General features: G+C 39.4%; 1 protein-coding gene across 1 annotated transcript in view; it reads right to left on the reverse strand.

Moving 5' to 3' along the window:
• Positions 1-12,706, reverse strand: part of LOC138959265 (fringe glycosyltransferase-like) — a 30,103-nt gene extending 17,397 nt beyond the window's left edge. The window contains exons 1-4 of the mRNA XM_070330666.1: positions 12,144-12,706; positions 11,552-11,600; positions 1,029-1,071; positions 464-523 (exon numbers count right to left, since the gene is read on the reverse strand). Of these exons, the coding sequence (XP_070186767.1) occupies positions 464-523; positions 1,029-1,071; positions 11,552-11,600; positions 12,144-12,608 (617 nt within the window). The 5' untranslated portion in view covers positions 12,609-12,706. The remainder of the gene's footprint in view (positions 1-463; positions 524-1,028; positions 1,072-11,551; positions 11,601-12,143) is intronic.

Genomic DNA, 12,706 nt, shown 5'->3' on the forward strand with positions numbered 1-12,706 from the left:
AATTTTCACCTCTGCTTTAGGACTCTCCCTCTTCCAAAGACATGATTTGCCCTCAGATTTTTGGAGTCGTAAAAAGGTTGTTTCCTTTGTAAAAAATGTTTTTGTTAACTCAATCAGTCACTGTTCTAACATGACCTTTTGCTTACTAGCAACATCAAGAGATGACTTACAGGAGACTGCACTACAAGGTTGGACAGTTTAAACTAAGTGCACTCTCTGGTTCTCGTTCCAAATCCACCTTTTATTCATGGGTTTTAAACGGTCACCTCCCTGACACAGTTCTCACTCAGCTGAACAAAAAGCTCTGGTAGGGTTAGTTTCTGATTACTGGAGTTTCTTTTAAAATTTCATAGAAAACTCCTTATTACTTCCTTATTATTTCTTCCCTTCCACAAGCACCATCGTGATCCTTTTCCCACTCCACCTCATTAGTCATTGCAGTAAAGGAGTATGTAATACTTACCTCTTCTTGGAAGCCAGATACGCATCAAATTCAACAGATGTCTTGCAACAAAGAGACTGCCTGAAAAAGCGGAAAACATTATTATTAACAGGCCTGAAAGTGGCGAGTATTTTACTCGTAGAAACATGTAAATGGCAAGTAGAAAGGTAAATCTACTCGCCAAATTGCTGAAACAAATGGTTGGTTTGGCTAGTAAATTATGAGAAGTACTAGCAAAAGGCCAGTGCCCCATTTCGTGGACTTTCAGCGCTGATTAAGTATACTGTCTTGTTCACTAGTCCTGTAAGTTCTTCTCACTCAAAAATATATCTGGATAATTGCAAAGACAAAGATATTGCTAATCCAGAACTTGTAGAGATAGCTACAATGCAACTGATTCTTTTCCTAATTTTTAATTTCTTCCTTTCCTCCCTTGTACAGATAATAACATGTACAATTTTTTTAAAATCCATCCATTTCTCTCTCATTCCCCCTTCCTGTCTTTTGTTAAAAAAGATCAGCTGTACGAAAGATAATCTTCCAGTCTATAAAATAGTTTTAGACACCTCTTCCTCTCTCTGCTTACCTGGTATGACTTGGAGTGCAGTTGGTGTTTACAAGGTGACCACCTGCACACACAGCAGACATATGTGCAAACTCAACATACAGTATTATAGATATATATGTGTATCTTATTCCTTATGCCTTAATTCTGGAGCTTTTTACTTTCTGGGTAACAGGTACTCGGAGAGTTTTGTATGCCACACAGGCTTTTTTACCCTGCCACATAGGTTAGCATGATGCCATTTTCAAGGGTTGCTATGCATTCTAATTTTTATTTACTGGGTACATGTATCTGTTTGTTTCAAAGCCCGTAGACTTTGGCTGGAAACTTGGTATCTTCAAGTTCAACGTGCACATCTGTCTTTTTGCATGTATTTGCTGGCGAGGGTCACAGGAGCTTGTATCCAACCACCGGTCGATAACTATTTACTCCTGCATGCTTATTATTTACTGCTGCATGCTTACCCTTACTACTACTATTTAATAGTAAATGAGTTGTTCTTTGCTAATGTAGTAATGGTGACTGCGGTGGGTGACATCAAGTAAAATCAATTTTTTAAATTACGGGGAATGATGGTGACAAAATAAGATAATTACTGCATTCTACTGATGTAGCAGTATCAACAAAATCACCATGAAGGAAAATAATATGACAGAAGTAGCACTTATTCCTGTTTGTTTTCGTTTTTTGTTCACAAAATGGCGGCCAAAACGTGGAATGACAGACCCCTGCCATGTTCACAACACATTTCAAACCGACAGCTGCTCTAGAAAGGATAACTGTTATCATTCAACGATAACTTATACTTGGATTAAACTGCACAAAATCTTATTTGGACAACTGACCCTCTCCTGCTCGCGTGCTGCGTCCGATAAAAAACTGGTAACCTTCGAACGCGCGTCGTCACAAATCCGATCCACTGAAGAAAGACAATTTGCCGGCCTGAGCGCCAGGAAGGCAAACACATATTTTTATTTTCAAATCATGGCATCATTATCGATAGATGAAGATATTTGGTCGCGTGAATATACATCTGTGTACCTCGCAACGGTGACTTTCGTATCTGCCGTCACAAACGTTCGCCAGGTTACCCCGATTTTCATTTCTTCGCTCGCGCAGTTGAGCATGGATTGTTCTCGTGCGGCCTCAGTCCGGAAGACGGCAGGGTAAACACACAAATAGTGATGATGTCCCGAGTTTTGTGTACTACATAGAAAAGTTTGTGTACGGCAAAATTGATGACGTGTCACAGAAGCGAGGTAACTCCGTTCGCAGGTTACTTTCGCGGCGCGAAATGTCTCTGTGCCACCGGTTTCGTCCTGAAAATCAACCGTATCGCATTGATTTTGCGAAAACTGAAAGTTCAGGTAAGTTGCACAAGTTTCCTTAATGCTTACTTCGTAAAATTATTGATGTTAAAGTTGATAGTATAGTTATTTTAGAGCACAGGACTTAAAAATTATCGGGAGCTATGCAGCGACCGGCCATTCTCGAATGGTTTCATTCGTACGCAGGTGACCACAGATAATAGTTCTGCGAAGTTTAGGTGGCACTCTTCGCTGTTTTTTGGCAATAAAGTTGCAGAACTGTTTGTGTTGGTATTGTCTCCTTTATAACATTCGTTTGTAGCATAATTTGATTGATTGCACCAGTACAGCGTAATACATGCACAAGTATTGGCAATTTGGTGTCGCGTGATTTGCAGGTTACCTCTTTCTGTTTTAATACATTTGAGCAGTAGTTTGCATTTGATTCTAATAATCTGTAGGTATTCCAAGTTACACCCTTTTAAACAATAACTGACCAAAATATCCCTGCCCTGCTGTAAGCAGTTGTGTTGCCATAAAAAGATCAAACTACAAGGTAACCTGCAAACGGTGTCACAAAATTACTGAACCTAACAACACTAAACTGTACATCAAAAATTCTTCAATACATGACAAACTAACAGCAAACACTCTGTTTTCATGGAGTTTACTCAAATTGTTTCACAGAATTAGTTTATAGATATGCTGTGTAAATTTGGTGTCACAAAGTACTGCAGGTTACTCCATTGTGACCCCCACCAGTCAGTCTGCTTTTTTGTCCGAACCATAAAAGTTCCTGACATTTTCTTTTTAGACTCAAATAACACAAGGGCTCCACTTGACAGGAATAGTATTTTCCAGGTTGTAGCTGCATTTTGAAATTTTCAGTAAGTTTCCACTGTTTTGTCACCAATAGCAAAGAACAACTCAAATAGTAGTAGTAGACTGTATGGAACTAAGGAGTAAATAAATGGAATAAGGAGTAAATAATGATCGACCGGCGATTGGATACAAGCTCCTGTGGCGAGGGTGGTACGATTCTGTCGGCTTAGAATCTGCAATGCCAATGAATGTTGACTATGGGAAAATCGCAAACTAGCGATGAACTGGTTACAAAGTCAGTGTGTTACTGATTGAGCGACGTATCCACCCCGCTCAACAAATATTGACAGCGCTACATGTGCGTACCATGAGTACACACACTGTCAACAAGCCAACCAGCATTTTCCCCTATCTTGGGGGTACAGAGTTTCCTTCATATAACTGCTGAAAGGAGTATAGAGGTTAAAGGTCCTTGTCTACATTTTTATACCGAAATCGCCATTTGACCATTAAAATGCAGAGTCTATTATCTACAAATTTATATCAACACTACACCCCCTTTCGATCAGGAAAGACGAAGCCAGTGTAGCCGTTTGAAAATTCATTGTAGTATTCCAGCGTAGTACTCATAGTAGCTAGGATATCCTTATTTGGAAAATGCCAAGCGCAAAACTCCTCTCAAATCCCGTGCATTTCGTGCGTTTAAAAAAAAGCGTGGACAGCGCTCCAGTGTCAAACTGTTGCTGCACTTGTCTGGGAGTGGCAATAAGCATAGTGACATGAATTTGATTGGTTAGTATTTTTAGGCAAAGCACATGTTCTCAGCAAACAGAAAACAAAATCTTGGAAGCGTGAGTCACGCTACCCAAAAATATAATCTTTTTTTACATATTTTTTTTTCTATAACTTTTTTCCCCATGGTTCATTCATCATCTGACATAACTTTTTAGCGAAATCTAACCATAAGATTATTGAAAAAAAGCAAAAATGTAGACGACCACCTTTAACCTCATGAATACCTAAATACATGACAAGTCATTAGCCACAAATCTAGTAATAATTTAGTAATACTACTAGTACATCTTGCCTCTGTTGGGAATGTAAACGAATCAAAACACAAGTGTACATTAACACCCAGTAATCATCCAATGATCTATTTTGCCTTAAATAAAGTAAAGAAAAGAAGGAAAAAAAAATTAAAAAAAATTGATGCATTCTGCTTTTACATTGATTTTTTTTCAACAACAAAAATCTAAACCAAAAATTCTGTTCTGATAGCTTGTCCAGATTATTTTTTCAGAGTAAATACAATGGATGGCCGGTGCCTAAAAAAGTAAGACAGCCCAGACTGTAAATTAAGAATTCTTCTTATGCATGAACATTTACACAAAGAAAAGAGGATGTTACAGTGTATAACTTTGTATGCCTTCTTCACAGTAAAATCTCCATATCTTTAACCCCTTCACTGCCACAGTATAACAGCATTTTGGTGTTGCTGTGTGCCAGGGCAAAATTTCTCTTTCTTCGGTAGGTTCACTAATCTGTTCACTGCTCGATCATTTATTGAGATATCTCTTAGATCTTTGGCATGTGTTTTGCTTATACCCTTGGCTATTATAGGATGACATGATCATTGGACTTTGTTTGTGATTGTCACAGTAAAAATTGATATAATGACCATTTTTGTCAAAAATTACAGTTTCCGGACTTACACACACACACACATTGCAGCACGTAAAACCACACAAAACACTGCTAAAACTGGTGTCAAACATCAGGTACTCACATTACAGCCCATAAAAGTATTCTTCTGTGTGGTAATCCATAAATCACTTCTTGTAGAGCTTCCAGAACACTGTATCGCTTGAAAACAGGTCTACGAGTTGAGGTCCGACTTTCGGCCGCCATTGTGAATGGCGGCTGAATGCTATAGTCGGTTCTACATTTCTAACACAGTTTTCAACACGTGGTAGTAACTTATCCGAACGGTCTATGGGAAAGAACTGTGTTTAGAACCCCTACAAGTACTTGGACAGTGGTTACCTCCCATTTAGTTTTCAGAAATGTCCTGAAATGTTGTTGACACAAATCCCACGTATGAGATACGGTTATGGGCGTATGACAAACCGAAAATGACCACGTATTACATACGGGGTGGGCAGTGAAGGGGTTAATGAATTAAGACACCTTTCGCAATAACATTAGCATTAAAAAATTGTGTACAAGACTCAGACTTTGAAACTTGTTAGTGTAACAATAACATTAGCATTAAAAAATTGTGTACAAGACTCAGACTTTGAAACTTGTTAGTGTAACAATAACATTAACAGACCGGGAAACATCAATAGTATACACGCTAACAGTAACAGAAGACTCTTCAGCAAAGTATTGATAATGATATTGATAATAAGGCAATGGCAATTCATTCAGATTGTCCACTTTCAGTCTAACAATGAATAATACTCAGATTCATAATGAGGTCAGTAACAGTCCTATGCAGTAATCATGTCAGGAAATGAATACTCCATCAAGTACAGTAGAACTAGTTCAAATGTTCAAGTGTCTTAAGTTCATGTTATATGTACTTATAATTCTAGCTTCATTGTCATAGGTTTCAGGATTAACCACATTGATTGGAACATCATGACAATATATAGTACTTGATGCGTTTCCTTCCGAGCTGTGAACTGCTTGGCTAAAGGTCACTATTACGACTTGACCTGGCAAACTTGCTATCTAACAGTTTCAATAATACAGTGTAATCTAACTTATCGTGAAGCCCATTGTCACCATACAATATGTGGTTGTTAAAGCTGTGGTCTATTTATGACTTTCTGGGGTTACGAGGTTGAAAAATAGGGAAACAATCATGTACAGAATTCTGTACAGCAAACGCTACCCGAAACCCCACCAATACGGCGTGTATGACCTTGAGAGATTCAGTCAACGCTTGAATTTTGCAGGGATAACATCCGGTTTGCTCTCTCAAGACTGATCATATTTTATCTTCAAGAGAGATCAAAGGGAAAAAATAAACGCCCCGGCGAAGAGTCGAACTCTCGACCTCGAGTCTCATGTCCTAACCACTAGGCTACCGCGCCAATCGAGAAAAAGAAGGAAAAACATTGATATGAACTCATGTTACGTTATTCTTGAAGCAGCACGATTTATATCTCTATCCGCCCATTGTTCAGAAGTGAATACATGTATCACTATTTCTTAGATGTCTGTTTTCAACTGCACAGAGCTTTGGAGAGATTCAATTACCAGTGATGGCGCTAGTATTTTTTCAAACCGGTACGCAAACGGTTATGATGCAAACAGTCCAGAAAAAACGGTAGGCTGGTCATTGAAACCAGTAAGAGTAACCACTCAAAACTACTGGTTTAGTTGTTTTACCAGCGAAAAAACCCCGGTAGTTCCAAACTCAACCGGTAGGTCACATCGGCAGCCATTTTTGTTCCGGTATTTTCTCATTTCAACCGGTAAAATACCGGTAATTACCGGTTAACGCCAATACTGAATTACTGTTCTTGTCATTTTTCTTGCATGTTGTAAAATATAGAGATATCGCAGCTATTTGCATGGCGCGAATGTCATGTAACATGACGGTGTAAACATGTACTGCGATTCCGTGAAACATGTTTGCAAATAAAGGCAAATTTTAAAAGCAATTTTTATGTTTTTGCAACGCATGAATGGTAATTCAAGCGTAGAATGATATAAAATTATCAATTTTTTTATCTTTGAAAACACAGGTGAAGTGGCCTAGCGGTTAAGACATCGGCCCCGACATTTCGAGGCCCCGAGTTCGAATCCCTACCAAGTCGTTTAATTTTTCTGCTCGATCCTTCTCGACAAATATGCTCAGCTCTGAGAAAGCAAACCGGATGTTACCACTGCAAATTTCAAGCGTTGACTGAAGCTCTCAAGGTCATACACGCCGTACAGATGGGGTTTTGGGTAGCGTTTGCTGTACAGAATTCTGTACATGATTTTATCCCTATAGCCCCTCGTAGCCCCGGAAAGTCATAAATAGACCACAGCTTTAATTCTGTGATAGTTCACTATTAGTATCAGTATCATCTAGCAATGTTGAAAGCAGGTTGCCAACACACAGAGTAACGTACGATTATGCATCAACAGACTTAAACATTAAATTCCAATCCACATGTATATCAAATTCATTTTAACTCAAACTTGCTGTTTTGTTTTATTTGCGTTTCAACTTGTTGATCTTATAACTGAAAATTATTTCTAGCTTCACTGTTATACTGCTATTGAAAGTATTATCAATCAAATATAAGCTGGAGAAACAGGCAACAGAAAGACTAAAAAAAAAAGAAGAAATCGAGCAGAACAGGAAACTGTATATATATATAAAAAAAATTCATTATATATATTTATAATTCGTATAAGAATTGAGAAAAAAACTCTAGTCTAATACAAAATTCTGGATAAACAAAATCATAAGGTTCAGACACAGTCTTCTGTCATTGTGCTTTGTCTTTAATTTTAAAACAGCGTTTTGTTCTATTAATTCAGTTAATACTAATAGTTATAGTGCATTTCTATTCATTATTATGCCAAAATTTTCACCAAGAAAACTGTACTTACTATCTAAAAAATTCATGATGAACAATCAATGAATCATGACTCTCAGGCGACCATTCTTCAGAACTTTACAAAACTATTTTGCGTGGATGTATGGATAGACAGAAGAGATCAATACAACCAAGACAAATCTAACCCACACAAATAATGGCTCTTAATCTTACAAATTACCGTTCATCATGTCATTGTCAATGTGCGCGCCTTCGTGTGCGAGGCTGGTACTACAAATTGTTCATACGAAATGACAAACACAGGTTACAAGCGATAACGCACAAAAATACTGGTTTTATTACTCTACATCTGATTACTAGATATCAGTAATGCATATTATGATACAGTATTGTATATTGCGATAAAAAACTTATGCGCTGTGTGGGTTGACCAGAGTACCAAAAACGTGTAGCCTCTCAAACGAAGGGCACAAAACAATTCACACTTGAGATAAAACTGTCTCCAAAAACATTATGTTGACGTTAAAAACATCACAAGAAACACTCCATTGGTTTACTTGTTAACCTTGGTATGTTACAGAAAGAAAATCCAAACACTTCCATAAAAACCCTCAGATCGACTGATGAGAGGAAGTCAAACAGTAATATTTATAGAAAAAAACAACCTAACATGGAATAGTTCATTTTAAAGGTAAAAGGTCACCATATTGACCAACCAACAACATTCCATAAAACAGGCTTGGGTGAAACTATTATTTACAACCAATCAGTAACTGATCACGTACTTCGTGCATGCTTCTTCCAAGGAACAGTCTATTTTACAAAAAATAGCAGGGAACTAGCTGACATTAACTAAAAACACATGAGTCACACGTATTCTAAAACTTACGACGCAGTTTTGCAGCGCTCACACCAAAACCAGGACACAGAAAAGAGCACGTGAGTCTCACGCGTAAAGGTAGTTAAATAACGCTCCACAACAACAGGTCACAACAAGGTGCCATGATAAAAACACGGTTTACTTCCTTTACACCGTAAAAAGGCTGAAGCAAAAAGTATTCACAACAAAAAATAGGTGAATGCATGCCACATCAGCATGCACAGTCAAGTACGAATAACATATTTTCTTTCATTTCATGATGATAAAAATAAACTTCCAAATGTTACCAATGTTCACGTTCTCTTTGCCCTGTGCAGATGTCTTTCTAATTTTTCCTTTTTTACATTTAGTCAAGTTTTGACTAAATGTTTTAACGTAGAGGGGGGAATCGAAACGAGGGTCGTGGTGTATGTGTGTGTGTGTGTGTGTGTGTGTGTGTGTGTGTGTATGTGTGTCTGTCTGTGTGTGTGTAGAGCGATTCAGACCAAACTACTGGACCGATCTTTATGAAATTTGACGTGAGAGTTCCTGGGAATGATATCCCCGGACGTTTTTTTCTTTTTTTCCATAAATGTCTTTGATGACGTCATATCCAGCTTTTTGTAAAAGTTGAGGCGGCACTGTCACACCCTCATTTTTCAATCAAATTGATTGAAATTTTGGCCAAGCAATCTTCGACGAAGGCCGGACTTCGGTATTGTATTTCAGCATGGTGGCTTAAAAATTAATTAATGACTTTGGTCATTAAAAATCTGAAAATTGTAAAAAAAAAAATTTTTTTATAAAACGATCCAAATGTACGTTCATCTTATTCTTCATCATTTTCTGATTCCAAAAACATATAAATATGTTATATTTGGATTAAAAACAAGCTCTGAAAATTAAAAACATAAAAATTATGATTAAAATTAAATTTCCGAAATCGTTTTAAAAACTATTTCATCTTATTCCTTGTCGGTTCTTGATTCCAAAAACATATATAGATATGATATGTTTGCATTAAAAACACGCTCAGAAAGTTAAAACGAAGAGAGGTACAGTAAAGCGTGCTATGAAGCACAGCGCAACCGCTACAGCGCCAAACAGGCTCGTCACTTTCACTAGCGGCGGACTACGTTCAGTTTCATTCTGCGAGTTCCACAGCTTGACTAAATGTAGTAATTTCGCCTTACGCGACTTGTTCTTTCTGCGTCTGACTCATGAACTGATGGAGTCAACAGTTGAAACACCTTAAAAATGAAATCATCCATGTGTATCTATCTATCTAGTATCTATAGACGACTTGTGTCTGTCTGTGTGTATGTGTGTGTGTTCGCGATGCACGGCCAAAGTTCTCGATGGATCTGCTTCAAATTTGGTGGGCATATTCAGGTAGACCCCGGACACAACCTGGTCAATGAGAATTTTCAACACGTGCTCTCAGCGCGCAGCGCTGAACCGATTTTGGTTTTTCTGTTCATCTTCCCAGATCCATTCCCAGTAACTCTTCCTTATCTTCTCCAGTGTTTTGCGTTTATCTCCCTTCCTTTGTGTGGCGTCAATCCATATTCCCGTTATTATTTTTAGAAGGTCACTGTCCACAATGCTTTTATCCCGGCGCAGCCGGATATTCCCGTTACTATTTTTAGAAGGTCACTGTCCACAACGCTTTCATCCCGGCAAAGCCGGGTATTCCTCTACTTCTTCCCGGCGAAGCCAAGTATTTGACTCTACTTCTTCCCGGCAAAGCCGGGTATCCCGGCAAAGCCGGTACCCGGCGAAGCGGGCAATCATCTATATATACGACTTGTGTCTGTCTGTCTGTGTGTGTGTGTGTGTCTGTGTGTGAGTTCGCGATGCACGGCCAAAGTTCTCGATGGATCTGCTTCAAATTTGGTGGGCATATTCAGGTAGACCCGGGACAGGACACAACCTGGTCGATATTTCAACACGTGCTCTCAGCGCGCAGCGCTGAACCGATTTTGGTTCCACCTCAGCTATTTTGGTTCCACCTCAGCTACCCGGGCCCCCATACCGACACACCAAAGCCAAAGTTCTCGGTGGATCTTTTTCAAATTTGGACACCGTATTCAGCTACACCCCGGACACAATATCATCGATGAGATATTTCAACACGTGCTCTCAGCGCGCAGCGCTGAACCGATTTTGGTTTTTGTGTTCATTTCACCATTATAAGTAACTCTTCCTTATCTTCTCATCTTCTCCAGGTTTTCAGCGTTTACCTCCCTTCCTTCGTATGGTGCACTATAGTATGAGTGGGGCGTCTTCGGATATTCCCGGCGTTCTGTTACTATTTTTAGAAGGTCACCGCAGTGTCCAGAACGTAAATTGGACCCGTAAATTATCCTCACTGTAAAAGTGCAAAGGTCGAATCAATTTATAGCCACGCGAAAAATACACTGTCATCTATCTCTCTATAGATACGGCTTCTCTGTGTTTGTGTGTGTGTGTGTGTGTGTGTGTGTGTCTCTCTATGTGAGCAACACCTGGGGATTGTTCAGTTCTGTTTGTGATGTGGTCTGGCGGCTTTTGTGTATTTGTATGTACTGGCCTTCCTTTGAAAAGCCATAACAGTTCAAAAGGGCTTACAGATAAGCTATAAATTGCTCAATCCTGTTTGAGTGGAGTTCGCCTCCAAAGGTGATTAACACGGTTACATTCGTCGACAAGGATGGGACTCGATATGGTCAGGAATGGCATTATGGCCACTGAATCATTTTCGTGCTGTTCCCATTCCACGAATCTGGGAGGGACCTAAGCTTGGCGGGTCCATTGTTCGGACCCGGCGAAGCCGGCGTACGGCTCTAAGTACTTCTTCCCGGCGAAGCCGGCTACCCGGCGAAGCGGGTATTCATTCTAGTCTAGTCATATATATATACCGGTACATAGTATAATGAAGAAAAAAATCAGTGCTGCGGTCATAAAATATCAGTGGCTTCACATAAGACTGGAAGTAGAAGTTATTCTCACCTGTTGATTGACTTATTGCAGGATCATCTTTGTCTGTGAAGAAATATGTCTGAAAATAACAAAATTTTAAACCAGTATTACTAATACATGTATGTAGTAACAAAACCTGTAAAACTAAAAAAAAAAAAAGTTACCAAGTGCATTGCAGTTTTGCACTAAAGAAAAGACAGAAAAAATATACAAACATGCAGACACTGAGAGAGAGAGAGAGAGAGAGAGAGAGAGAGAGAGAGAGAGAGAGAGAGAGAGAGAGAGAGAGAGAGAAAGAGAGAGAGAAAGAGAGAGAGAATTTGTTGGGGGGGGGGTTTAAAAGGGGGGTGTGGTTTAAAAGGGGGGGGATTTAAAATACCATTATAACCTAACACAATCAGGTTTGCCAAGGGGATACAAAGTACAACACAAAAGACCTAGTAGTCATAAGCATATGTTGTATAACTGTGATGTGATTTAAAAAAAAATTAAATTCTAACTCACCAAAAGAAAACGAAAGAAAGGGGGGGGGGGGGGGGCATAATCAAGCTTTTATAGCAGTTTAAACTTTAATAATTCAAAGACACACAGACACACACACACACACGCCAAACATAGTTACCTGCTCCCTCGCCAGCAGATACCAAGTCTGCAACACTAGCTGCAGACGGGTCGCGTGGAACTTGCCACTTGTTTTCACACTGATGAAAATATCCCCCAGCTCCGTCGGCCGAGCGTGGGAAAGCCGCTGGCTTTTCGCCAACTCCGTTGACAATTTTCCTTTTTGTGCCCCGTTGGAAATGCGACTCTTCACCTCTGCACCAGGCTCCAGATTGTCAATCAGGAATGGACGTGGTACGGACTTGGCACTTCTTTGCTGCCTCGACTGGACGTCCTGTCCGAGTGAATCGTGGAGCGGGGAACCACTTGAGAGTGGTTCGCCATTGTCATGCCTCAAGTGTCCCAAAACTTTTTCAGAGTTTTCGATACCCGAGAAAGACAACTTAAACCCGATCAAAACGTTCACTAAAAGCAAGGCAGCTACGAATGCGGCAAGTGTCACCGCCTTCCTAAGCGATAAACGCATATCTCGCTGAAAACTTCCATGAAACTGTTGTTTGTCGTCCCAAACATTCCTTCTATAAGTTTTTCGCCTCTGCAGCCATAAACCACACCGAGGTTACA

This window comes from Littorina saxatilis, linkage group LG2 (assembly GCF_037325665.1).
Source record: "Littorina saxatilis isolate snail1 linkage group LG2, US_GU_Lsax_2.0, whole genome shotgun sequence".
NCBI lineage: Eukaryota > Metazoa > Mollusca > Gastropoda > Littorinimorpha > Littorinidae > Littorina > Littorina saxatilis.